Genomic DNA, 25,151 nt, shown 5'->3' on the forward strand with positions numbered 1-25,151 from the left:
TGATTGCGCAAAATCGTCTCGTTCCCTACACAGTTCTCGGCGGGGGTCCGACCGGAGAGAACTCCCGCCTCATATCGAGGATTTATCATATTCGACCCGTTTCGGCCCGCGCACTCACTGAGCCCGAAGGATTTCTCCAGCGCCCGCTATCCGTTCTTAGCAGCCGGGCTTCACGTTACGCTCGGAGGGAACAAGAAGCCCGAAGCGCCCTCTGACGGATGTTGAGATGTAAACACTTCAATGAGAACTGCTGCTCCGGCCGATCCATCCGATGGTTGCAGATGCAGTGAGCGAACCTCTGGGCATCGAAACATACTGCATGACTCGGGCTGAGTCGTTGTTGGAAACAATCGACGTCGTCGACTGAATCCTGGGGCGCTACGACCGCTACTGTGTCATCCTGCCAGTGTTGGATCTCGGCCGGAGACCTTGGGTGCCGTACACTAAAACTTCCGGACCTTTACAGCTCTTGTAAGTGGACTTGTCTAGCGGTGATTGTTCATGCTCTGCTCGGACAACACCTTAAGAACTCATTGCACAGGTTTTTTACGGCTCGTACTCAGATTCGTCGGATGAATTAGGGGCTGACGTCAGTGGTCGAGCTCGATGACAATACTCGAATAAAAGCTCAGGCTTTATTGCATCGTCAGAGCATATCTTGCGGAGAAACGCTTCGTACAGCGTGAGTCATGGAACAGCAAACGGAGCGTTTACAGGGACGACTCGCTTGATGTTTTCAAATCTTGAGTATTTTTTCTGGATTCAGCACTGGTTCCAATGATTACATCTAGATGAGTACCTAGCGAGGGCACACTGAAGGCCAAAAACTCCGAATGTGGAGAGAATAGCTCCATGGATTTCGCAGCCGGTGCTGCGCTCTCGGAGTACTCACGAGAGAGAAACAATGCTCTGCGTTTGGTTTGGCGTTTCTTCCCGTCTATCGTTGTTAATCTTCGGAGATGATATTTTCATGTCCAGGGGAGCTCGGACGAGTGCGCTGTCCTTGGTGTCCGTTGTGGATTTCCGCTTCTAGTTCCCGAGACATCGTGACAGCCAATGGCTCCGGGAAACTCCGGACACCCAGAAGCCGGCGATACGCGCTCATTCAAAGTTGGTGTCTGCTATGGAAGAAAAGAAGCGATTCCATTTTCGGAGGGGGATATCATCGAGCGAGTGATCGCAAGTGAGGGGACGACGCGAAGCTGGGAGTCAGCTGAGGTCAGCCACCAATGGATGTCTTTACTGCAGCGCTAGAACTACGAGACCGATTTCCGGAAGCTATCCCTCCAGCGACGCCGTCTCTATCCTCCTCTCTATGCTCCATCGTGGTCTTCTGCTCAGGTCGAACAAAGGTTTCCTCTAGTCCGATATTCTCTTCTTCCCTGTCTCTCCCTCGACGGCTTGTGGTCGACGATCATGCGAGATCATTGGACGCTTGTTGCTGCTCCGTCTCGGGTTCCTCGAGAGTTTCGACAACTGTCGGCTACCGTGGAAGCTTCCTAAGTCCACTCATCCAAACGGAGAATCGCGGTTATCGTTGCCCTGATCGACGGAGGCGAAGGAGCGACACCGTCTCGAATGTGTTTGTAATTCGTAAAACGGGCGATATCCAGCGATAATTCCAACACCGAGAGCGAGCAACGTCTTCGAATAGCGTGCTGCGCGCGTGTGATATTTGTCCTCGAATTCGCAGGGAAAATCTCTATAACCCAACTTGAACATTAGAGAGGCTGCTCTCTCCATCGATAATGAGTGTCGCGACATTCTTCGATCCGAGCCGGTCTCATCCACACTCCGTCGACCCGGCAATGCTTACCTCCGGAAATGATTTCTACTCGGTCGCTCATCCATAGAGAATTACGTCAGTGAGCTCCCCTCCGATTTTTCGGGTCCGCGAGTGTGGCAATGCGCTCAACTTAATAGATAAAAGCGTTGGACGAGAGAATCTCAAGATACTTCTCGAGAGAAGGGAAGAGGAACTGAGAAAGTGCAGACCGTAGAGATCGGTAAGGAAGAGCTCCTCTCAAGACTCTCGTTTCTGACTTCCAGATTTCAAGACCTTCATTCGGATTGCTGTAAAAAACTCTTCGAACGATTCGAACATGCCTAAAGAGGAGCGGCAGGCCCTTCTCGCTGACAACCAACGTAACCAGAGTTACACAGATCAGAATACTTGTGAGTGAAGCCCGCGAAGCGCATCAGAGTTACGGAATGAGACCATGAGCGGTGGTCGACCGCGGGTATACTGTCTGTTCCGGTCCTCATTAGTTTCCTCCTTGCAGCTGGTAGAAGTTCTGTCAGCGGTCGGCGCTATGAAGAAAACTTGGCTCAAGTTGAGTTGCCGTCGGCTCTCATGCATCAGTCGCCCCCATACGGGCCGAAAATTCCGTGCAAGGTGAATTCTCCGCTCCTGGCGGACTCATACTTTTTGAGGAGAATGATATAAGCGTACATTTATCTTCCGAACTCGGGCCCGAGCGCAGCTAAGACTATTCATTCTGGCACCCTTCTCCGAGAATACGGTGTCGATGATTGAGATGTCGGCAGAGGGGATTACCTAATTCTCATTCGGTTCCGTCATCAACTAGGTCTGTGGAGAAATTATCGATCTCACCGATCGAATGGAGTCTCCAGTGGTAAAATGCTCGAAGTGCAAAGAAAGCACGGTGAGTAACTCCTCCCGCTTATCGAACCGATCTCAGAATGATCGAGACTCTCAATTTCGCTCGCAACGTCAAATTCTTCCCATTATGTAATAACGTGCCGAATTCCAGCCGATCCGTCAAGCGCCACCCGGTAAGAAATACATAAGATGCACTTGTCGTTGCTTACTGATCTGCAAAGCTACAGCGCAAGTAAGTGCAGGCCCGCATGCTTACGATTTCCCTGGAAAAGTACCCGCTCTCTCCGAGATCCAAGATTGTCACTTGATCGGATGTTTTGAAAATGGGTGCGGTGCTGGTGGAGATTCTCATCCGTTCTCCTTCCAGAGAGTGTCTTGTCCCAGAGCAGATTGCGGCCGGGTTCTATCACTGGCCGCAATCCACGATTCGTACGCAGGACTCTCTATGCCGGGGCTCTGCTCAGTGAGCTGCGGTTATTGTGGACAAGCCTTCATGTTCAACACGCAGACGAACGCACTTGCAAGATGTCCGAATTGTCGGAAGGTAAGGGAGATTCAGGGAACATGTCATTCACAACGCGCGAATACAATCGAAAAGAACCTGCTTCGCCTCGATCCGCGAAAAAACTCATGGGATTTTTCTTCCCCAGGTCACGTCTGTAGGCGCTGAATTTGCGCGGAGTCGCGGCTTGGTATACTTGATTCTTTCACTCCTATCGGCGATAATTGGAATCGCGGTCACCGTGGCGACGTACAGGAACGCGAGCGCAGAAAAGGCCTGGCTCGGGGTGTACATCGTATGCTTCCTCCTGTTCATCGTCCTCTTGCTAAGAGCTATGTATTACTGCACGCTTAAAGTCTCCATTGTGAACGGTCACAGCAGTAACCTGGACGTCCACGTTTAACCCGTCAGACTCTGGAAGAAGAATATTTCGGTGAGTTCCCTTTCTCCTGAGTGTCGCGTTCCGATTCTCGTGAATTGGTGCTCTCGGATGGATGATTGGGATGGTCTTCAATGAATGCCTCGTGTCTCTAAGATCTCGATTCACATTCTGCAGGAATCATGCGGAGCTAGTTCTAGCCCCAAATGACCGGATCCGACAGCGTGCGATAAAGCAGCTCGTGATCCGAACGAATCAGTCTCAAGAACGGAACTCCGGGACGTCGATGAGGTTTAGAAGGGGAGGGGATATCATGTGCGAGGGAATGATTTCCAATAATTATAATGCTAATAATGATATCAGCGAAAGTACACTCATTAGCTTCTCTCCCCACTGTTCAGAAAGAAAAAACAGAATCGCGTATGAACGGGAACATAAATCAGTGGAAAGTAATCACGCCTATATGTATCATAGCTGCCTTTATGATCCCTGTTAACCTCACAGTTGTGATCCAGAAGTTGTCGGATCGAGTCAGTTTTATTCTCTCCTGAAATCGCTCAGTTTTGCTTACCGAAAAAATACTTTATAGGGAAGTGACCCCACCATCTCCCTTTGATGATTCGATCCCTAGGGCCGATCGCTGTTAAGTGTATATATCGAGTTCGGAGACAGTGGAAGATCATCAGCAGCGCCGTCAGTGACAGTATAAGATCGCAACTGAATAAAAAAATGAATACGACGCTCCGACTCCTTGCTGATTGGGCTTCCTTGATACATTTTCTCCCGAATCCCGACCAAGCTCCGCGGAGAACGCTTCAAGCGAGAATCGCACTTTCTGAAGGCGCCGCGATTCTGTGCGGTTCCATATGGACGACTCTTGTCAGGCTGAGCCCGCGAGCAATCAATTACGGTGCCTTATCCCGACCTGAGTCCCGTCAGCGAACCTTCGCGATCTACCAACGGTCGACAGTATTTGCGAGCAGAGCTCTCGCTCTCGAAGAAACTTGAAGCTTCAACTCTCGGATCCGTCTCACCCTGGGCTCGTAGCCGCCGTCAATGCCCGCAATCGATCGGTTTTGCCTAAGTATTATCCAAGGGTATTTCCATCAGACAGACCAACATCAGGTCCCGGGGACCCATGCTTGTTCTGTAGCCAGAGCTAGAAACGACATCCTCCGAGCGGGATGAGGTACTGATTTCCACCCATGCAAAATATCCGCACGATATACAGGAGATGGACACCGTTACCATCTCCGCACATATTTCGGCTCATGACGCGAGGAGCTTGACTGACCAAAATACCTAGTCCTACTCAAAAGGTTGGATGAGGGACGTGTGGAATGTCAGCACACTTATCTGTCGGCCTGAGTCTGATTCTCGGTATTCCCGATAATCGGAACGACGCGGAGAAATCCCGAAGGGTATGAGAGTAAAATCTGTGTAGCATCTGCTTCGCGCGTCTGATTATAAAGTGAACACTCAGGAGTCCTGCCCAAGCCGTACTCTGAGAGGTTCCACCACAGAAATTCGTTCCGATCCTTCATGAACCGATATATCCGTATAGGATCGGGAATTGGGAATGCACGCTACCGCTCGATTGGTGCGAGTTGGGGAACATTGGATCGCAATCGAGAACACCGTCGCACCTCGGGATCTTCATATGGTCTTGTTTATACGCAAGCATTCAACGCCCAAATTTCCGCCGGGATTATCCGTCGAGTCATTGAAAGGACTCCGCATATTAATCTGTCGCTCTCGGAGGTTATCCTGGCGCTCTCTGCGATCTCCTTCCGATCAACCACGGGCGATCCTTCTCACTCATGACCTGGATCTCGTACCTGAAATTCTTTCGGGCTGGACCACACAGCCAACAGGTGCTGTTGTCGACATTGCAGGAATTCCGTAAATGAAGTTCCGATTGAATAGGATTCATATGGGAACATCTGGAGAGAATTGAGCTCATAGAACCCTATAATCGTTAAAAAAGATCCGGTCTTCCGTTCAACAGTTTCTGAAATGCGGACTGTCTGCCGTGAAACAATCTGGACCCTCCACTGAGTACAGGATTGAAGATACGTCTCGAGGGATCTCGGAGGGATTCGTGATCTCGACTCTTGTCGGAAAAAAATTATCTCCTCTCTATAGACTCCCCAGATGCTCCATCATCATGACGGGCTCGGCGGATTGAATACCTCAATTCGAGGGCTATTTTACTTCGCTGAGGTATCTGACTTGTCGTCCCGGAGACGAATGCGTCGAAGGAGCTCAGTCTTCGTAACGTGATGCAATCTCTCAAAAACTCATCGGAGTCTTGTACCGGTCGTCCCCGACCGTGCTCAGCCTGGGTGGATCTAAGTCCTAAGGTCTGACACCATATCTTATTCAACGCCTTCAGTCTCTTTGTTCGTTCACGACGGTGACAATCGAGTAATCCTGAAGTTTTGGAGTGGACGGACGGACGGACGTACCTACATACTCCTCCCTCTCCTACCGACAGAAGGGCGTGCGTTTTCACTTCCCGTATCTTCTGACCTGATTTTTCTTCTCGGAAGCCCGAAATCGATGTGCGGTCGTCTGGCTTCTCGGTTCCCCCTCGGTATGAGCCTCGGCCTAGGGCCGCCCCGATGGCGTTCAAGGACAGACAACAAATGTGTTCTTCTTCCGCATACGCATGTTACTATTCGTGGGTACTTTCGATGGCTGTTTCTCCGATCTGGGGGCGCCTTGGGGTTTTGATCCCAATCCTTATGAACGGTAGAATTCTCCGAGATAGCTCTTTTTACATGCTGATATCTCTGATGTGGGTATTAAACCATCGAGTTCCATTCGTAAGCCGCTTTTGAGCCCAGAGAGATGATATTTATCGATCCTCGGGCGAGGGAGACATTTCAACGACATCGGAAAATTTCCTTGCAGGGGAATGTTTCCGCCGGAGGATTCCCGCCCGATAATGAGGGCGAGGGTAAACGAGCGCTCATTATGGCTGGTCGTCCTCACAGGCTTCAGAACTCCGAGCAAGAATGCTACGCATTCATACTTGCGCTGAAAAACGAATTTCTGATTATTTGCTGCAGGGAGTCGAATTCGATGCTCTACCTGTAGCGGATTTTTCTCAGCTCGTGGATTTTCTCCGAACCGATCGCAGGTAGATGATCCGAAAGCATGGGCGAATATTCAAACCGAAGTTCCATCACAAGAACTCGAGAAGGCAGCACATCAGTCAGTCTTTTGTGAGGATTGATTTATTGGGCCACGCGGTCTCTCGTGGCGTAATAATGAATGATCAGGGGTTGGACTCGAGCTCTGGCGAATCTCTGACCGACCGCAGTTTGAAGTATTTACTGCTCCAATTGATAGTCCTCTCTGTATGAGGTGAACACAGGGTGCTACTGTGGATGCATTCCCGACCCGACATCGTGCCGACCAAGAGAAGAATCATCAGAGAAAAAAAAGCTCGAGCTTCCAAGGCAGGCACACTGTGTACTATCGTATGTGCCGTGAATACCTATCTTCAACTGACGGAGAGTTTCCAGAAAGAAGAAATCGCTCTCGGTCTGAAAAATCTGGTGATCTGAAAACTCTGACGATGAACGCCATAGTTCGGAATCACCGTGATAGAAGAAAAGATGGAAGAGGCCCTTGGAGATCGGAATATGTAAACTCCGATAGACTGTGGAGGGGAAGAACTCGTCGAGATCGGAGCAAGACTCAATCTAAGTCAATCGGGACGGAGCTTCAGCTCTGAGCTTTACAGAAGGCAGCCTTACCACCAGGGAGGCGTTCGAGGCTCTCGCTGATAGGTCTCGAGCGGTGAGAAAAATCGAAAGGATTCCGTAGGGCACCCGGAATTCGAGATACAGAGCCTCACGGTCTCGAGCCGATCCAAGCATTTGAAAGCCGCGCTGGTGCATTGCCGAGCCCGTCGAGAGGTCCAATGGAACGGCGATCCAGCGACCCTGACTGCCTCAACCGAAGATTTGCTCGAGGAATATAGGATCTATTCCTGCCTAGAAATGGGGTGAGTTCCTGCCACTCCTCCGACCACGAGAGGGATACCGATCTCACTCATCAACGTATCACTTGAATCCGGGATGGTCTCCAGTGCGATCGGGTGATATTTTCCGGGGCAGGCGCTCGAAGTCCTCCTACTGGGAACACCCTCGAGAATCCGTGACCCTTCGCGATATATCATTCTCCATCATATATGTACATACATCAGGCTCCGATAGTCGCAAATCGCCAAGCCGTAGCATTCCAGCTCGATGGATACATTGGTTTCTGGCTGCCCACGCCATGACGTCGCTCACTTCGGTGCTGTGTGGGGCTCGAGGCGAACAACACCAGGAGGAAGCGAGGAGAGGTTAGTAACCCAACGCATGCCAGTCACTGTTCCACGCCATTTCTCGGCGTTCCACCAGAGGGCTTCGCTTTCAAAACTTTCCCCGGTCAAAGACCTCACCCGGCTTCACGTCACGTCAGGAGGAAACAGGTGACGACGCCCCAAGAGCAACTATCAGAAACGGCCAGCCAGAGCGAACCGAGGGTATAGCGTTGGAGCCCGAAAACAGATTATTTTGGCCGGTGGCGCCTCGGTGAGGATGATTTTAGATGTCCTCTCGATTCGAGAGAAAAATTGCGCACCAACATTCTTTCTTCGACTCCGAGATTCGATCCCTGGGGGGGTCTCCCGATCACCCGGAAATTATCGCGGGACGCGGTCGAGAAAAAAGGTTATTGGGGTTCGAAATCATATGAGTAGCTCTTTTGTTTTCGCTCATCACCAGAGCTTTCCAGCCAACGGTGTACGCGTCCCTTGAACGGTCGACTGTTTTCCAGCCGATTTCTCCCTGGGAAGGGCCAATGACCCGCGAGATTGTGGGTAGAAAACGCATTTTGTTTCGGCGTCCAGCGGACATTTGCATGATGCAGCCAATGCGTTTCAACTCCCACAAAATCCTTCCGATAATAACAACATTAGAACAAGAGCCCTCGTTGCCAAGCACCCTCGGGAGTTCGAATAACCGATGAGAGTGATTTCTGGCCGTTCTGCTTCTCATCTCCTCCATGCTTTTCCCACAAACACTGTAGTGCCGTGCATCTCACTCATTCAGTGAGGGCTATCCTTCGTATTGAGGATGATTTATCGAATTCCATCCTCCTAAGATGTGGCTTGCACGATATTCTCATGAGAGCTCGGCATTAAATCCGTTTTTCCGTGAGCCAGAGAAGACTTGAATGGAAACGAGGTGAATAGCTGGGAGCATGTAATGATTCGTCGAGAAGTGAGCAAGAGTTACTCAACTTGCTGCGTGATAAGCGCCGGCCGACAACCTCGCAGACAGCTTTCCGACGGCTCCCATACCCGCTTCTCGTGCTAAGTAGCAAGAAGAGACAGAAACTCCGACGCCAATTCCGCCAGGCTTGCTTAATTCAGTGCACCTCTGGATGGCTCACTGGGCGACTTACCTGGTCAATAGCTATGCAGCGCATGGATCCAATCGGATGGATCTTCGCTATGTCCGACGGCGGGTCGCGGCCGGCGAAAAGGTACACTTTCACTCCTCGCCCTTCTGCTCGAAGGGCATCGACCCTTTCGGATGTACAACTGCGCACTTGAGCAGCGACGGCGCGGCGTCGACAAACAACCGAAAAACGTCGAGAAACTCGTCGACGACTCAATGGTGACAGAAGAAAGCTGAAGCAGAAAGTTTTCTCTGCACGGTCAAAGATTTTTCGGTGCCATTTTCTGGCTTAGGGAGAACGAAACGGAATCGAAGAGGGCATTGTATCCGTGATGAATTCTGCCCGGACAAGGCTCTCGACTTTCCCAGTCCGTGACTCCACGTACACAGAGAATATGTACAGGGCGTCGCCCATCTGAAGGGAAAAATTATCTTCCCATCTCCCACCCTCCAGGTTGAGCAGTCGATCCGGACTCTACCGAGCCTCGAGCTCCCGGATGAAATAGGATAAGTGAATGAGATGCATGAAGAACAGAAGATCGGCATCCCATCTCGATTCTCTTGTGCATTCTGGTCGAATTGCATCATCCGTTCCTCAATCAGTTAGTCAGTCAGTCCGTCACTTTTTCGCTGAAGCCGTGGACGGCAAGTCAACGTCCGACCGTGCATCGACCCCAGAGGCACTTCACCGAACAGAAAGTGAACAACTCTAGACCTACGGCCGACGATGCGACCAGCATCCGGTCGCTTTCTGCCTGCCTGCTTGCCTGTTTGCTTTGCTCGTCTGACAACTGACGATTTTCGTTTGCTCTGCTGTGGCCGGACGATTTCTGTATGGATCAGAATCATCCGAAACAAACACGTGGATCATGCATGGATCCTTGTGCAACGGTACTCCGACCGACACAAACTATACGCTCTAGGAGAAGTTCTAAAGCTCCCTGATTCCGGCGTTCACGACTCAATGTTTCCGGAAACTCATGGGAAGGGGTGTTTACAGGGCACCGCCAGATATCTGGGAGCGTCGATTTTCCGACCGGCCAACTGCGACGTTGGCCGCGTGAAGTACACGGACGAAAATCAAGGTTCCTTTCGCTGATCGTGAGCCCCTGGTAGCGGCGGCCCCTGACCCCGAGAAGAAATCGAACTCATTATGTCGAGACAGCGTCAAACTCCCGAAGCGAAAGAAAATATCGGGGGATGCCTCATATGCTCTCCATTTTCCCCTTCCACTCAAGATAGATTCAATTAGACGAGATATGCACATACATGCATAAAACGGAGCTCGAAGGCGGATGAATGGACGATCGGAGTTCCGAGGAACTTCCCCCGGAGTTGCTCCGAGCGGGTATCATGATACGCCAAGAACTTTTATGGCGTGGGCCTGATGCGAGTAGCATCTCCCCGAATACTTTCAAGGTTCTGAACTTGAACCACAAAGTGTCAAGAGACCGATCAGCTGTTTGGTTCTCTCTCGTCTTCTACGCAGTGCCCGCTGTCGCGCTTGCGTGTGTCGATGATTTCTGCGCGGTGCTAGAATGAGTTGCCCGAGCAAGTGAGCTCTCTGTGACGGCCGTATAGTAGTGGAGATCTCCTTTGAGGTCACTGAACCGAGGACGTTAACGCACGCCGGTCATTGACTTCAGCCTGCTGAATGTTCCCGTAAGTTCGCTCGCGCTGCTTCACATTGGCTTGGACGGGAATTTAATACGGACGGACAGGAAGCATGATGATAATGCAAACCTCAAACTTGTTCCAGTCCTTGCAGATTAGAGCCCTTGCTAGTAGGGGGAGCTTGAAGAGGGATACAGACGAGAGTATTGAAAGTTCGTCTTTCGCTCACGACCTCATGGTATGGACTAACCTCCAACTAAGATTGGCCGCACACGGCACTTCTCGACGAATCGTCAACTGATTATCATCAATCATAATCATTATGAGGACGATGAATATCATTTCATCTGGATAATGAGTCTCGAGCGCTCACCTATGGCTCGCGAGTCGCGAATCGTCACTCTGGTGAAATCTCGAGGAGTTCGGGCGGCTCTTCGAAGAACCCGATCGAGACCCATTGTGGGCATGTTCTCCGGACTTGGAGACTCATCGATTACTATCCTCCAACTGAGGACCATCACACTCAATCAGGGGCTGCTTACATTCCGCATCACCCAAACTCCGGCCGCCCTGTGATTTTTGGGGATCGAGGAGAGTCGTCGACGACAGAACGCTCCGCTGTCGTCGGTGAAACTCGTAGAAAGTAGATTCCAGAGGTGGTCAGAATTAACGGCGAGCTTCGCGCTGAAGCCGCAACGACTCAGACAGCGACTGTGGCAACGTTGCGGGTGAATGACCTCTCGGCAAGTTCGTCGACCTAACTTGGCAACGACGGAGCTGAAGTGAATGTATTTACAGAAAGAGAAAATGTCAAATACCCTTCGCTTCCTCCGAATCGGAAGGTAATTGATAGCACAAAATCACCGTGAAAATTCTGGCGTTGGGGGATCACAATCGGACCAGAAGTACTTTCCGAATCTATTTCCGCTCTCGATAGAAAAACGCTTCCGAGATGCGTGGAGTATAGCTCGGCGAATTCGGCGACGATCGGAGCGAAATTGCAGACTCTTGCGAATCCACTGGAGCCGCATGTGCTTCTTCGTGTCTTGGTCGTCGAGTCCAACAGTTGCCTTTGTTAAGATCCTCTGAAACATGGGAGCTGGTGGTTCGAGAGACAAAGTTGCAACGATCCGTCATTTAATGTTGACCACCGCTGCGTAACCAAAGTGTGTGCGTGTTTTGTTGTTTGCCGTTGCGACATCATGATGGAACAGTATGTTGCTAGATTAGCCAAACAAGATTTTAAAAGCGCCGTGACATGATCGAACACCGAATCGTACAAATATACTCAACAGGATGTGGTCCACTAGCTACAGTGGTGAGGCACCTCTGTCTCAGCGTGTATTGTAATTGCGCTGCGAGTCTGTTGCATACACACAGACACACAAATGACCCGCAACTCGGCGCCGATCTCGAGCAGCTCGAGAGAAAATTCTCTGACCAGTTTGAGAGCCTGAAGCAAAAACGAAATCCGAAGAACTGGCTCACTCGTCAAAATTTCTTCCGAACCCCGGACAGGGAGCTAGATCGGGGGCTTCGGATCCGCCCAGCGTAGACTCTTGAGTTGATCGCGCCATCCTTCCTGTGTACCAGAGCAACTCATCGCAGAGCCTCCGTATGAGATCCATAACGCTCAGTGTCACGAGGCAGAGATATGCGGACATCGTTACCGAAAGGGTTCCGCGGAGTTTGATGGCGCAGAACAGATTTAGTTCACCGGACAGCTTGAGCAGAAGAGCACCCCATCTAGACATCGGCGCGGCTTGCGACAAGAGATCGACTGAAGACCTATTGTGTTAAGAGGTCCATCCTCATCTTCAACGACAAGCGTGACGAAATTCATTCATCCGAGTATCAGCGCGAAGCTCACGCACTCGAAGAAGGGTTGGATTCGCAACAGCCCTCGCTGGCGCGCCAGAAGCTCCGCGGCAAGCGGTAAGGTTCGTTCTGTTCTCTAGAGAGCTCAGAGGAGCGGAACAGAGCAACACAGCCCGGAGTTACGGCGGCAGAAAAATTCCCGCAAGGATTGTTTAAGTCGATCCATCGATGATACGCTTGATAACTGATCGCGCTTGATTTAAGGCTAGGGCGATATGATCTGTCGAGCTGACTGCATTGCGAGGTGGAGGAAAGCTTGACGGAGTTTGAGTCGCGGTTCTCAAATGCTCGAGCCTTCACAGCAGCTCCCGTAGCGTGGGGGAAGACACCATCTACCAGATATAGGGATGCTAAAGGAGTTCCCTTGAGATGGATAGATCGATCAATCAATGTGTTGTTGAGATCGGTGCGAAACAGAATATTTTAAATGAATATTAAGTACGAGGGTGTGAGGCGTCACAATCCTTTCTTCCTTCGTTCGGCTCGGTCGATCGGTCGGTCAATCGCCGGCCGGTCCGCCCGCCCGCTCGTCCGTCCGAGCGTCCGCCATCTCTCGCTCGCAAGTCGCTCTTCGTTTAGTCGATTCTTTGGGACAGCACCCACATACGGACCAGGTGACTGTTCTGAGCTATCGCTTGACTATCGCTTGCGATTGTGTTTACGAATTTGCTGCGCCCAGATCACAAAGAAAGCTTTTTTTCCCGACTCAAAGGGTTGACTGCTGGCTCTATGCGTCCACTGAGCCGGCTCATATTTGCTCACGGCTTTATTCAAATGTTTCGTTTCTCGTTTAGAGTGAGACCCCACGTCTTTCTCGCCTGCAGTCAGACAGAAATCTAGCATAGGTACATACAAATCATTTATGACATGTCGTATGAGTCGCTCGTCTACATGCATGACAAGCTCGACGGAGGTGCCAGACAGCGGTATCGGCGGGTTGCGGTACCCCGAGGCACGTTCGACGATCCTTGCGCAACCTGCTTAATGGGTATAATAATAATTGCTCCCCCGATATGCGGAAGGTTTTTCCCCGGAGAAGATGGACTCGATCTATCGGAGCTCAGCCCGCGAAGGTCCGATCGAGGTCTCGTCTTGACGGAGCCTCAGCTGAAGAAGAGGAAGATACCCTCCTGATGCTTCCATCCTTCATTGTGCGAGCTCGGACAATGCAACGGCCTGACAGAGGACCCATAACTCGTTCGACCGGGCACCCAAAGGCCAGCGATGCTTTCACTCTTGCAGTTCGTCCAACCTCATCTTTATTTGTGGCTCACCTTTTGGCGGGAATTCGTACAGACGGAAGTCAGGAAGCAATAATTCACTGAGTCGTACTGCTTTGTTTCCGACAGGATGTGACAGTTAGACCCCTTATTTTCCGTATCGTTTTCAGCGAAATGATCGGCGAACTCCTACGCGCGAAACAAGATGCTGTGGCGGCTCGGGGACAATCACGATTCAGAGCATCGACTCCATGGCGAACTTGGTCAACTCTGTGAGCCGGACAACCGGAGTCCCACGACGGGAGCAAGTTACACTCTAGGAAAACTTTCGTAAGTTTGAGGCGATATGTCAGGGGTCATGCCGCACCGAAACTCGGCTGCTCCGAAACAAACGAGACTTTCAGAAAGGTAGATCAGCATCGCACAGCCATATCTCCGAGATTTTGATCTCTTTCTTTGGCTTTTGGCAGCCGAAGGCTATGAATTATTGCTTCGATCATATCTGGCTCCAACAAGCGAGTTTCAGAGCGAACTTCTAGAGTTACGATCGGGTTGGAGAACAGCAGGCTGAAGTCACAAGAGTGTTATCCTCATTTACTCAGTGGAGGGATTGAAAAGCCTTCAGCGAAAGAGCGGAGACGCCGACGAACTTCCTTCGGAAATGTGGTGCCGTTCATCATCGAAAGCGGAAAATGGCTTGAGGGACCCCATCCATTGACCGGCGAGAGGATTCTTCTCTAACTATACGAGCCCCGACCCCCTGTCGTAATCACTGCGTTTCTTCTTCTCAACTCGATTTGCCTCTAGAGCCATTTCGAGATTTGCCTTTCCCAACCAGGATGGTCGAGCCTCAACTGCGGTATTGAATCACTTTGCCTAACCATCACGATTCTCGTTCGGGAGCTCTTCCCAACGGCGGAACCGACACGGTTGAGCCAGTTCAGAAACAATTGAGAAAGCAGACCTCTCAGATCCATGATGCCGACGTTGAGAACGACTGGAGCTCGAGTTTTCGTTCCGACTCAACGGCGATCACGCTACTGCGCTTCTGAGCCTAGGTGAGGCTGTCATTCAGACGTCAATCATGAGCAACAAGAATAAAATGTTCATATGAGGAAGAATGAGCCTAAATGTCAAATTTGTTTGCCAGCGAAGAAAGAGTTAGTCTCTTTGCAGAAGCTTCCGACAACGCTGTCTGGGCTTCTCGCTCTCCAGCACGAGTCGATCCGAGCTCACTTGACCTGCTGTTCTCCGGTTGGGAGGAAAAGTCAAACATCTCAACGACACCGAGATCACCGAAGCTACAATGGTCCAAATCTTGGACTTTGCATGAATAATTTTTCACTTTGAGTTCATCTTCTCCGTCCGTCGATAATAAGAAGAACGGTGGAGAGGTTTCTCTGAACAAGTCATTTTGCACTTCTCGTGGGGAGGCGTTCCCCATACGCGGAGGAAACTCAGTCGTCGTAGAATGAGAGGACAATCGACGAAACATGCCTTATGTTATGGTCATCGTGACAATACAGATTCAACAGAGACGTCGCTACCTCCGCTGAGTTTCACTGAATGTTGTCGCCAAATGTCGATCTGCGTCCATCTCGGCGAGCTGGGCTTTTCATATTGTGCAATCTTATTCTGTCGAGGAGTCTGCATTCTCGGGAGAAGGCACCGGCATTGTGGCTAGCCATGATTGAATTATTACGGCATGAAGAGTCAGTCGTCGCCGCCACTTCAACAAGAGACCACGTGTCGAGTTACAGTTATCTCCGCGAGAGTTCGAAAAAATGAAGTTCAAGGTTTCGAAGGCAGAAGATGTGCAAGGCTCGCCTGGATCGGCGCGATGATTGCTCCTCAACGGCTGGATTCATCTCAGCTCGGCCTCGCTTAGAGGATTTTCGAGCCTGTCTCAGTTCCGGAAACTCACGGAGGCTCCCGCAAGAACCACAGCTCGCGCTGGAGGATGCGATTCGGGAGTGACGAATCCATACGTCCAGGAGACAGTCTCGCTCGGCCCGTGGCGGCGCGAGCGCCGACACCCCCTAACTGTTCAGCAAGGCAGAAACATGTTTGCCAATCGTCTTTTGTTCCTTATTTCAACAGTAGGCGAGTAGAGAGCGACCAGCTCAATTTCCACTTCGTCACTTTTCGTGTTAAGCTCAACGAGTCGCTCGACTTGAACTCGGAGCGGGGGCGGATGGAGAAGAACCAGCAGCATCACCAGCGAGCCGCCCGCTCGCGCGCCCGTCTGCTTGCTCGAGTCAAGTTGGACTGGGATAAAGGGGAAAGTGGGAAGGGTGGGAATTGCGCATAGGTTGCTTGTCCCTTTGTTTGTCGTATTCCCGTTGTTCGAATCAACGCGAGCGGAAACGTGAGTTCCATGGCGCCCCCTCAAACACTCACAGACACCAACTCACTCATTCGCTCCTGAACAACCTAGAGCTGCGAGTCGGAAAGTACGACGCGTCGTCGGAAGCATAGATCACGGGTTCATGATGATGGAGCTCCTTGGTCTTGCGTGTTTGGTTCTTTCGGACGGTCTCCAAGACCTCTCCAGACCTAGTTGAGGCCGTACGGGACAGCCAGCCGAGGCAAAACGAATTCCATTGAAGTTTTTTTTGCTGAAGTTTGTTGAGCTTTCGAATACCATCAAAGGAAACATAAATTTGTGGTTTTGGGAGACTTTACTGTTTCTTTCTTCGTTCTCAGAGTCAGGTAGGAAGTGTTGTTTTCCTGTATCGTTCGAGCTTGAGTTATACGACGAGACACTGGAGAAATTTGCAACAGCTTCCAAGAGCACCCGGTGGATCGAGGCTCCGCCATCGACAATGAGAATCTCCTCGATCTTCATTCAGAGATGACTCGATCTACGACTTCGAAGTGCGTGCCCGACTCCGATGCGTAGAGATAACGATATTCCTCAGAAAGCGAAATTCCAGCATCGAGCATTTCCCGCATTAGGTCTCTCTGACGGGGCTATTCGCCGCACCTTTCGCGAGTCGCCAAATTATTTCTCTCCGAAGTTAACAAGACAGGCAGTACGATCTCTGGTCAGTAGATATCGTAAAGTTCCGAATTAGCACATCCCGTTAGAAAGTCAGGTCTCTCGTAAATTTCGATATTAAAAGCGCTCTCCAGGTGGAGCGCGAGCAGAACGACCGACCGCGGTCAGAACGATGGGAGACCAACTGAGCCCGTGCGTCTTCGGTTCTGAAAATGAGAATGTTCCGAGCCGGCTAGGATTCCGTACATTCAGATGGAAATTCTGATTTTTCCGGCTTCTCCTGCCAGACCGTTTCCCGGCCTCGCCGTGGCCGTGGCGCGCGCAGCCTTTGAGCGCGCGGAGGTTCTCCTTCGAGATGAAAACCCGCAGTTGTTGTTGTGCAGTTGTTGATGCTAGAGTCACGGAAGCGCGAAAATCCCCTCTCGGTGCTCTTATTAATTTCTCCGACTCTCGCGCCATGTTCGGCAGCGAGCGGGGAGTTGACGTCAGCTCTCGTCTGAATTAAACAGACACCGCCTTTGCACGATGAAAGAGAGAATCACGGCGCTCAGTTGCAAGGAAAAACATGCGGCACCGTTTTTTTTCATCGCCTGCTTCTCTCCATTTGCTCAAAGCTGAAAGCGGACCGGCCGTAACATTGGAAAGCTGGGCGGATCTCCACTCTAGACTCCGCCTCCGAGAGCACGGCGAGGGTAATAGCAAAAGTGAGGCCGACCGAGGAACAACGACGGCAGAAAACTACGTCAAGGAAACCGACTTCATTCAGCAGTGTCGGAACTCGTCATCTTATCTTGCTTCTCGAAATCTGCGTATAATTCAGAAAATCAAAGTCGTGGCGGAACTTGTTGATTCGCCCGCCGCGCTCTCAGAAACCCTCCGGGGGAGAGCGAGAGAGAGAACATTCGTGAGCGATCAACGCGGATAATGCACGAGAAAACGTGGCCCGGAGCGCAAACTCTAATCGAAGTTATTCCTTTCGGACAATGAATGCGGCCGGATCCCAGATAGTCTGCTTTCGCTATCAACTAGAATATTTTCACCAGATGCCGAGCGATCGAGCTAAACTACCGAAAGGCAGACCTCAAAGCTTTGATTTGCATCGGAGCATCTTAAGGAATTGTTACGGTGACTGGGCTTAAGCAACGGGTGAGCTTTTGTATGTTGTGCCTGGTTGCCTGGCCGCTTGCCCGTCTGCCTTATTGCTTGCTTCGTTGGCTGACCGGTCGTCCGAGCTTATCTTCCTTTAACCTTTTTTTCGGAGCAATGAGTCGACTGGCGGATCAAAGAAAAACCGGATAAGACGCAGCTGACCTATTCACAAAAGGATGAGTGCGCCGCTTAAGCCTTCTGTTGGCCCAATATGCGCCTGCTCAGAGCGCGAGTGCACGCACCCCCGATCGAAAGTGAGTCCGAAAAAACCCCGAGCATTTTCATCTGGTCCGCAATCGATCCCAGAACGTCCGCGTTGCGTAGCGTCGCCAAAGCGGTCGAGAAACGCTGTTTCCGAATTCGATCCCGGAACCTGGCTAGAACCCGAGAAATGAGACTGAGCAACATTCGAACAAGTCGCAGATTCAGAAGAGTGCATTCTCTCTCGGAGAGAAGCGGAGAATAAAAAAAGTTGCCATCTCAGCTGGGAACAAGCGAATCTGGACACAATCACTCGAGCCTCATGGGAGAGTTTAGCTGGTGGCAGTGTACTCGTGGCAACATGTTGCTTCAATGGGGTCCTGTTGTCGCTTTGTTCATTCTCGATGACCTCTCAAAGTCAAGGTTGCAATCACGCTCAAAATAATGATGCCACCCGCCGTCGAGTAGTATTCACGAAGAAAGAGGGACCGACGGACAATCAGGAGGAAAGAAAGACAGACGGAGTACAGACACTTCATTCAACTCACAACACAACGGGCTTTTTATTGGACAAGCTCCCAACGGCAGCAGTAGCAGCGGCTCCTTCGGACAATGTCTCGAAGCATGCGGTAATATGCTCGGCGATGTAGTTGGTCATGCCGCATGTTATGGGGGTTGTTGACGAGATTCTGATCGCGACAGATTGCTGACAAGAAACTCGCCAGTACCTGTGATAGAGTCAAGAAAAAATGTAAGTAGGAGTGAGGATTCAAATCACAGCGTCGTATGAGAGGATTGAGAAACTGAGGCGAACTCAGAGAGCAAGAGTATCACCGCCGCCGCGACTCGATGCGAGCGCTAGCTGATAATTCAAAGGTATGACCCTTATCTGAGCTTCCCGTGGAAGCGACCGTACGAGCCTCCGTGAGGCTTCCCGGGAAGGCAGAGCTAATCTCCAGAGGCGAAGAATGATCCGATGAGTAGATCATCTTCGATGGCAATTCCATCCGGATATCGCAACGCTGCCCAAGTGGGGGAGTGGACGGGATATGGGTGCTTCCCAGAATTTCCGCTAGCGGGCTGCCGAGCAGTGAAGCGGTTCGCGAGGGGGAAATCACTGCTTTCGGCCCGTATTTCCTTCATATTCCATCGCTATCCACTTGGCGCAACAAGTGTCAGTATTAGTAGAGCGCTCTTGATCTACCTAGTGCCATCATCTCAGTCTGTATCATCGTCACCTCGGACTCGCCGGTCTGTGATGAGTTCATTCATCCGCAGTCAGCCATCTATGGGATCACATGAAACCGTATCAAGTGTAGCTCAAAGTGTTCGGTTCGGATCCCGTTCAACGGAACGTCGATCGGCTCGTCATTCCCAACAGAACAGATCTACCATTGACCCCAATAGAGTTCAGAATCCTGACTGAGAGGTTTGAACATGAACTCCGATGACGCTTAAGCGTAAGCTCGAAGCAATATGAATGGCCGTATCTCCAAGGAGTCTTCCTACTTAATTTTTCCCGGGCAACCGCACCGACTCTTTTAGCTGGCAATCACTGTCGCCAATGTTGAGAGGGGGGGTCAGGGGGAAGCTCACGCCCATGGGTTTTGTGGAAAGTTGATGAAACCCCGATGGATGATAGAGGAAAGCGCCGAGCACTTTGTTATATTTCAGAGAGTCTCATTGTCGGGGTCGACAACACACCCTGTTTACGGAGTGGCAAGCAAGTGGTGGCCAATATATCTGTTCTTGTGTGATTCCCCGGGGATCTCGATGTTCAATATAGACAAGCGCTAGGGCGTGAGGGTATCGACAGAGTTTGCCGCCAGACGATTCGGAATAGCAATTTTTTTCAATAGAATCGGGTCTCCTCTCTTCGGAGCAATATTCCTCCGTGAGCCGACGTGAACACAATTGCTGCTCGTTGCGCATTATACCCGAGTCCTGTTGCACTTTTGACGATTGTGTGCTCTACACACTCGAACACCACTCCAGCTCCGAAGTGGGGAGATTTGAGTAGGCAAGTCTCACGGGCTCTGCCAGACACGGCGGTACTCAACGGGTTAAGATTGCATTCAGAGCCAGCCGTGCTCGTAGCCGCCTTGTCTGGAGGAGACTTCCGCAGAGCATGATGTAGGATGTCATCTGAGCAAAGGGCGCTTTTGAAGCGATTGTGACAGTATGTATTGGAATGAACTTGAAGTGGACAGCGTACGACAAGCCCTCTCGAGGGCTCTCCTCGAAGAGCAGTTTTCGGACTCGGCGAATGGGAAAAATATCACGAACTGCCTTCTATCTACTGAATAAGAAAACGAGGATGAAGAGCAGCGTTTATTCATAGATCGTAGGAGACTCTTCTGACGGAAAGTACTGACGCTGGGCGGACTTGGAGCTCGAGACCAAACGAGACTCGAGCCCATCCGGGCGACCCAGCCCCCTTCCCTCAGCTCCACAGTAAGTTCGATCGGGACTCCTGTTCATATCGCCGGCTCATGGATGAAGTTGAGATAATCTGTATGCGTATGATAAAATCGTCGACGATGATGTTGGAGCAAAATTTTTGTATTTCTCGGACGTCTCGTGATTACACACCATGTATGAATGTTGGGACAATGGCCGTCCCTATCCCTCGAGGTAAGGAATAGATAATGTCTGAGGAGACGCTTGGGAGCGCTCCTCAACGGCCAGAGGAGGTCTTCCCGTCTCGGAGACCACTCCGATCGGGACCAATCGGGACCTTCTCTCCTGCTATCACAATAAGGTAGGTAGTTGAATGCCTGATCTCGACACCAACGTGTACCAACTGCTCGTTGCGGCCGAAGCGTTGGCTGAGCTCAATAAAGACATAAACAGCCGATTTCGCTCGCATTGGATAACGAGGCTCGAAGCTTTTAGCTAATCTTCTTGAAGTTCAAAACTGGACTTCCTGGATGACCTCCCCATCTGTGCACTGAATTTGAGGAGCGGACCGCTCAGGATTAGCGGACGACCAAGTTACACTCAGCGCTCCGAGGATAAGGGCAACGACTCGCGGTCCGCACAATTGTCTCATCACGACAAAACAATGCACTGTTCTCCTGAAACTCCCGCTACCTATCGGATGCCGCCGCCGCCGTCGCCGCACCGATTTGACTATCTCGGAACCTCGACGAGCTTCACGGAGGAAAGTCCTCAAACCTGTAGAGCCGCTCGGATGAACGGCTGAGTGAGCGGACGAATACAGATGTCCATGATCTCCTAAAAGCCGGACCATTGATGCCGACCTATCGCAATTGACCGCTTGAATAATCAGAAGACGAATTTGAGATTCAAATTGAGTTTAATCCGCAACGATCGCCCAAAGCTCTCAAGAGTCTCAAGTTCTAGCTCGCAATCGAGCCGAAGGTCTCATTTTGATTCAGAGGTGTCGGGCTCCGCGCTTGAAGGACAAGTGTATCTTGAGCGCAACGATTTTGGCCGAATAGCTAGTCGCCACGATCTACTCCAAAAGATATGCGCTCACCGTCGCGGTGTCCAGGCTGTTCTCTGCCCACTTCGCACCGACAGCACTGGGACTGAGTGAGTTCTAGACTACGCCCTGAAGCGATCGAAGATTCGAATAGAGTCGTTTGTGGTTCTCGAGAATGGACCATAGATGCAACCTTCGCAACCGATGCTTTCAGATGAGCAGCCCCATGTTTCTGTTGTGATGCCCCGTCTCGGGCGCGACCGATATGCTCGAGGACGAAACGTGATTCAACCGCAACTTTCGCGAACATTAAAAGCATATGGAGTGGCGGTGCCTTCTCGGCTCCCTCGACCGCGGCTGAGAGACAGCTTCGTGTCGCTTGTCGTTCTCTTGAGAAAATTCGTCACGGTGATGTCCAGAAAGAGATTTACGTGAGGGAGGTTTATAGCTCTGTCTCGAACCGCACATAAGCAGAGTTTACAGCCGGCATACTCGTTCCATTCGGAAGCTTCCTCCACCAGAGCTCTGAAGTCTAGCCATATGTGGGCGTGACTCCGAACTAGAAATTTGAGCATCGCGGTTAATTTTCCGTAGCAATATTGAATATGGGCCCGAAGTACACAGGACTCCACGGCGAGCGTCAACGCACCGACGAGACTTCAGAATATCGCCGAATACTTCCTCGAAGGATAGTTCTCCGCCGTCTCGCCAAGTTCGCCTGGCTCAGTCAGTCATGCAGTCAGTCTGTCAGAGCCAAATAGTCGTATCGGATCGGAGCCACATCCTCATGTACAAAGGGTTTAGTTATATAGCTGTGCATTGTCGAAGCCCCCCGCCCTGCCACTTTCTCACCTCCACCCCTACAGCCCTTCCGAGTCCATCTGTGGGCCACACGTCTCAATTCTCGGATTCGAGTTTTACTGTGGTTCCGCTTCAATCGTTTCCCTCGATTTATGCGCATTGTGGTTATTCAACGCTTTGTCAGCCCTCGCTATTGATACTCTCCCGGCCTACGACTGTTTTATTGATAGGGAAATGAATGGCTATTTTGTGGTCTGCGCTCGATCACAGGAGTAGATACTGTTCCGAAATGAGCATACATACATGTCTGGCAGAGTTGACCACTAGCTCTACGGCACAAGGTTCGCATCCAGCAAGTCCCCTCGCGTCGGTGTTCGCGAGTTTTCGCTCGACCTCAAGAAGCGACGGCCGAAAGGGGGCTCCGTACAGCGAGCTCTGAATGTTGTCGGGAGGTGAGTTCCGCCGGACAGGAAGGTATTCCGTAACGAGTGTTGAAAGTTGCCGTTACCCAATAGCGGCAGCTGTCCCATGATTCATTTCTCGACGATTCTCTCCTGTCCGAGTCGGGCGCGTGCTCTCTCTTTTTCAACGCGCACGCGCCCCTACTTCCCCGTCAGAAGCCTGAAGCTCCAATATCACTCGATCGGTCAAAGCTAACCAGTCTATCAGCCACTCGGTCGGTCAGTCCGGCCGGCCGCACTCGTGGCTCCTGCTCGGAACCAACGCGGGGTCAAATAGACTACTCCAGTTGGTGAAGTATTGCGCAATCACAGCGGACATCGGGCCGATTCGATCTCGGTCGTGTCTCGGATGTTGAGAAATACATGAAAATTAAACTTCAGCCTTCGAAGAAAGACTCGCCAAAAGATCTCCGCGAGGCAGACTGAAAATCAGTTGGAGAAGACATCTCTCAAGGAACTGAATCGACATCTGTGGCTTGTTCAGCTCCAGCTCCGACCAACTTTGATACTGAGGCGTCGTCAAGCGTGAACGAGCGAAATAAAAGCAAAAGGTTGTCAATGACGGTCTCCGTGCATCGTTTCTCCGTAAGCAATTAGGTACCCATGATGCTCTTTCGCTTATCGTACGTACTTACTGGTTCTGTTCAAGGGTGGTGAACCCTCGGACGACCCACATTCTCGGAGCTTGATATATGCGAGTAGTGGAGCAGAACTGAAACGCTAATTACGCTTCAGACCTCGACCACATATCAATAAAACTCCCATCGGGACAACTGACACACGTGTGACTCTTGTCATCGGAGATCATGACCGGTCAAAAACCGGACGATGATTCAAGACAAGCTCCCCCATCTGGGAATCTTGATGTTTTCTAGATTCTAGAGATCGCTCTTGGCTGGGGCGAATCTCGCGGGAAGAAATGATCTCTAAAAGTGTGGTGCTCAGGAAGATCCTACATCGTAGAAAAATCCCGATTTGGCGCTGTTCCAGAATTCGTGACGAATCCCAGAGCGATTCCGCTCCTTTCATTCCACCAACTTCGACGAGCTCATTATTACGATGCATAGCCGTAATTTCGAAGCTTTCGTGATTTCGAGCCGAAATCGCCGCTCGCCGCGGAATATTCATGCTTGATCGCGGCCTGGAATACCTAACTGCATCGGAGACTCTCCCAAGAGTCGATCTCGACCCCTGGGAGCGTTTTTTTTTCCGAATCCTATCTTGCTCACTTGTTTTCGTAGCGAAGAATTCCAGGAAATCCAGATGGAGTCCCATAGCCAGCCATGTTTCAAAATAGTTCGGTTCGGCTACAAATCAAAACTAACGGTGCCCATGATGATGACAACGACGGTGTGGTGACGGTCTTGAATTCGAGAAAGTAGATTCGTTCGGTGTTCCTCTACTCACACGTCCGCTTTGAAATCGATGAGAGGCCGACAAAAGTTGTTTTGGCTTAGGACGCCTAGTAAAGTCTTGGTTAGGGTGACGGCGCCCTTGTTGCTGTTTTCGCAGTTAAAGGAATCTTCGGCGGCGACATCGTCTTTAAGTGACTGTAGTGACAGTCATTGTCGAAGTCAAAGGCTCCGCAGCCCCGCGCGACGGTGTTCTCGACGAGGACGGACTCGACGCGAATCGGTGTTCGCTGAGCGCTCAGTTGAGGAACGACGAGGCTCAATGTGCGCTGCGGAGATATTGTGAAGTCGTAGAAGAGCTCCATAGTTACTCCTAGGAACCTTTTTGTTGATGAGTGTTGTTGCTGTTTGCTCGATAAACGAGTAATGACTAGTGACTGGTCATTCCGAAACTTGGAATAATCTTCACGTACGGAAGTCGAAGCGCGGTGAGTGCCGTGAGGAGAGAGGATTGTAAGGCGACCGTGTCAGTGTGACGGGACCAGACGGCCAGCTCCGAGCTTCATGAGAAAATGAGTGTCTCTTCCGTTAATGTGACGATGGACGGACTCCACGATGCTCTCACTGGGCGCTAGCGAGATCAGACTGCGTGGTCCGATGACAAACACCTCCCGCTGTTCAAAAAGTAGACAAGAGAAAAAGAGGAAGGAAAAACTTATCTCCTCTGTTGCTTCCTCCTTCGAAGCGAGTAGCTCGTCTTTTTGAGCGATATCAGCGGCGGTGTAGGTGAATAGGTGTCGTAAATATGCCAATTTCACTTCACTACTTCGTTCTTCCTCTCTCTGTTGTTTGTTTAGTTTAATATCGCTAGTCGTCGTACCGGCCATCACGGCGCACGGAGCATAATCTAGAATAATCCAGTTAGCATCGACAGGATGTGCAGGTAGCCGAGCTTTATGGAGGCAGCCGGCTATGTAGATCCCTGTGTGAACTCCCGTCAAGGGGCCCGCATTTATGGTGCAAGCGACCTTTGGTGTCGGGAAGCCTCGACTTCAGCCAT

At 51.0% G+C, this 25,151-nt stretch overlaps 1 protein-coding gene across 1 annotated transcript; it reads left to right on the forward strand.

Annotated features, from left to right (window-relative positions):
- Positions 1-234: 234 nt before the first annotated feature.
- Positions 235-4,241, forward strand: LOC100900614 (type I phosphatidylinositol 4,5-bisphosphate 4-phosphatase-A). The gene is made up of 8 exons (XM_003738110.2): positions 235-471; positions 2,050-2,175; positions 2,283-2,395; positions 2,589-2,666; positions 2,775-2,855; positions 2,991-3,167; positions 3,274-3,558; positions 3,682-4,241. Exons 2-7 carry the CDS (start codon positions 2,103-2,105, stop codon positions 3,526-3,528), a joined length of 777 nt encoding a protein of 258 aa, XP_003738158.1. The 5' UTR covers positions 235-471; positions 2,050-2,102; the 3' UTR covers positions 3,529-3,558; positions 3,682-4,241.
- The last annotated feature ends 20,910 nt before the right edge of the window (positions 4,242-25,151 follow it).

This window comes from Galendromus occidentalis, unplaced genomic scaffold, assembly GCF_000255335.2.
Source record: "Galendromus occidentalis unplaced genomic scaffold, Mocc_1.1 scf7180000075782, whole genome shotgun sequence".
In the NCBI taxonomy this organism is placed as follows: domain Eukaryota; kingdom Metazoa; phylum Arthropoda; class Arachnida; order Mesostigmata; family Phytoseiidae; genus Galendromus; species Galendromus occidentalis.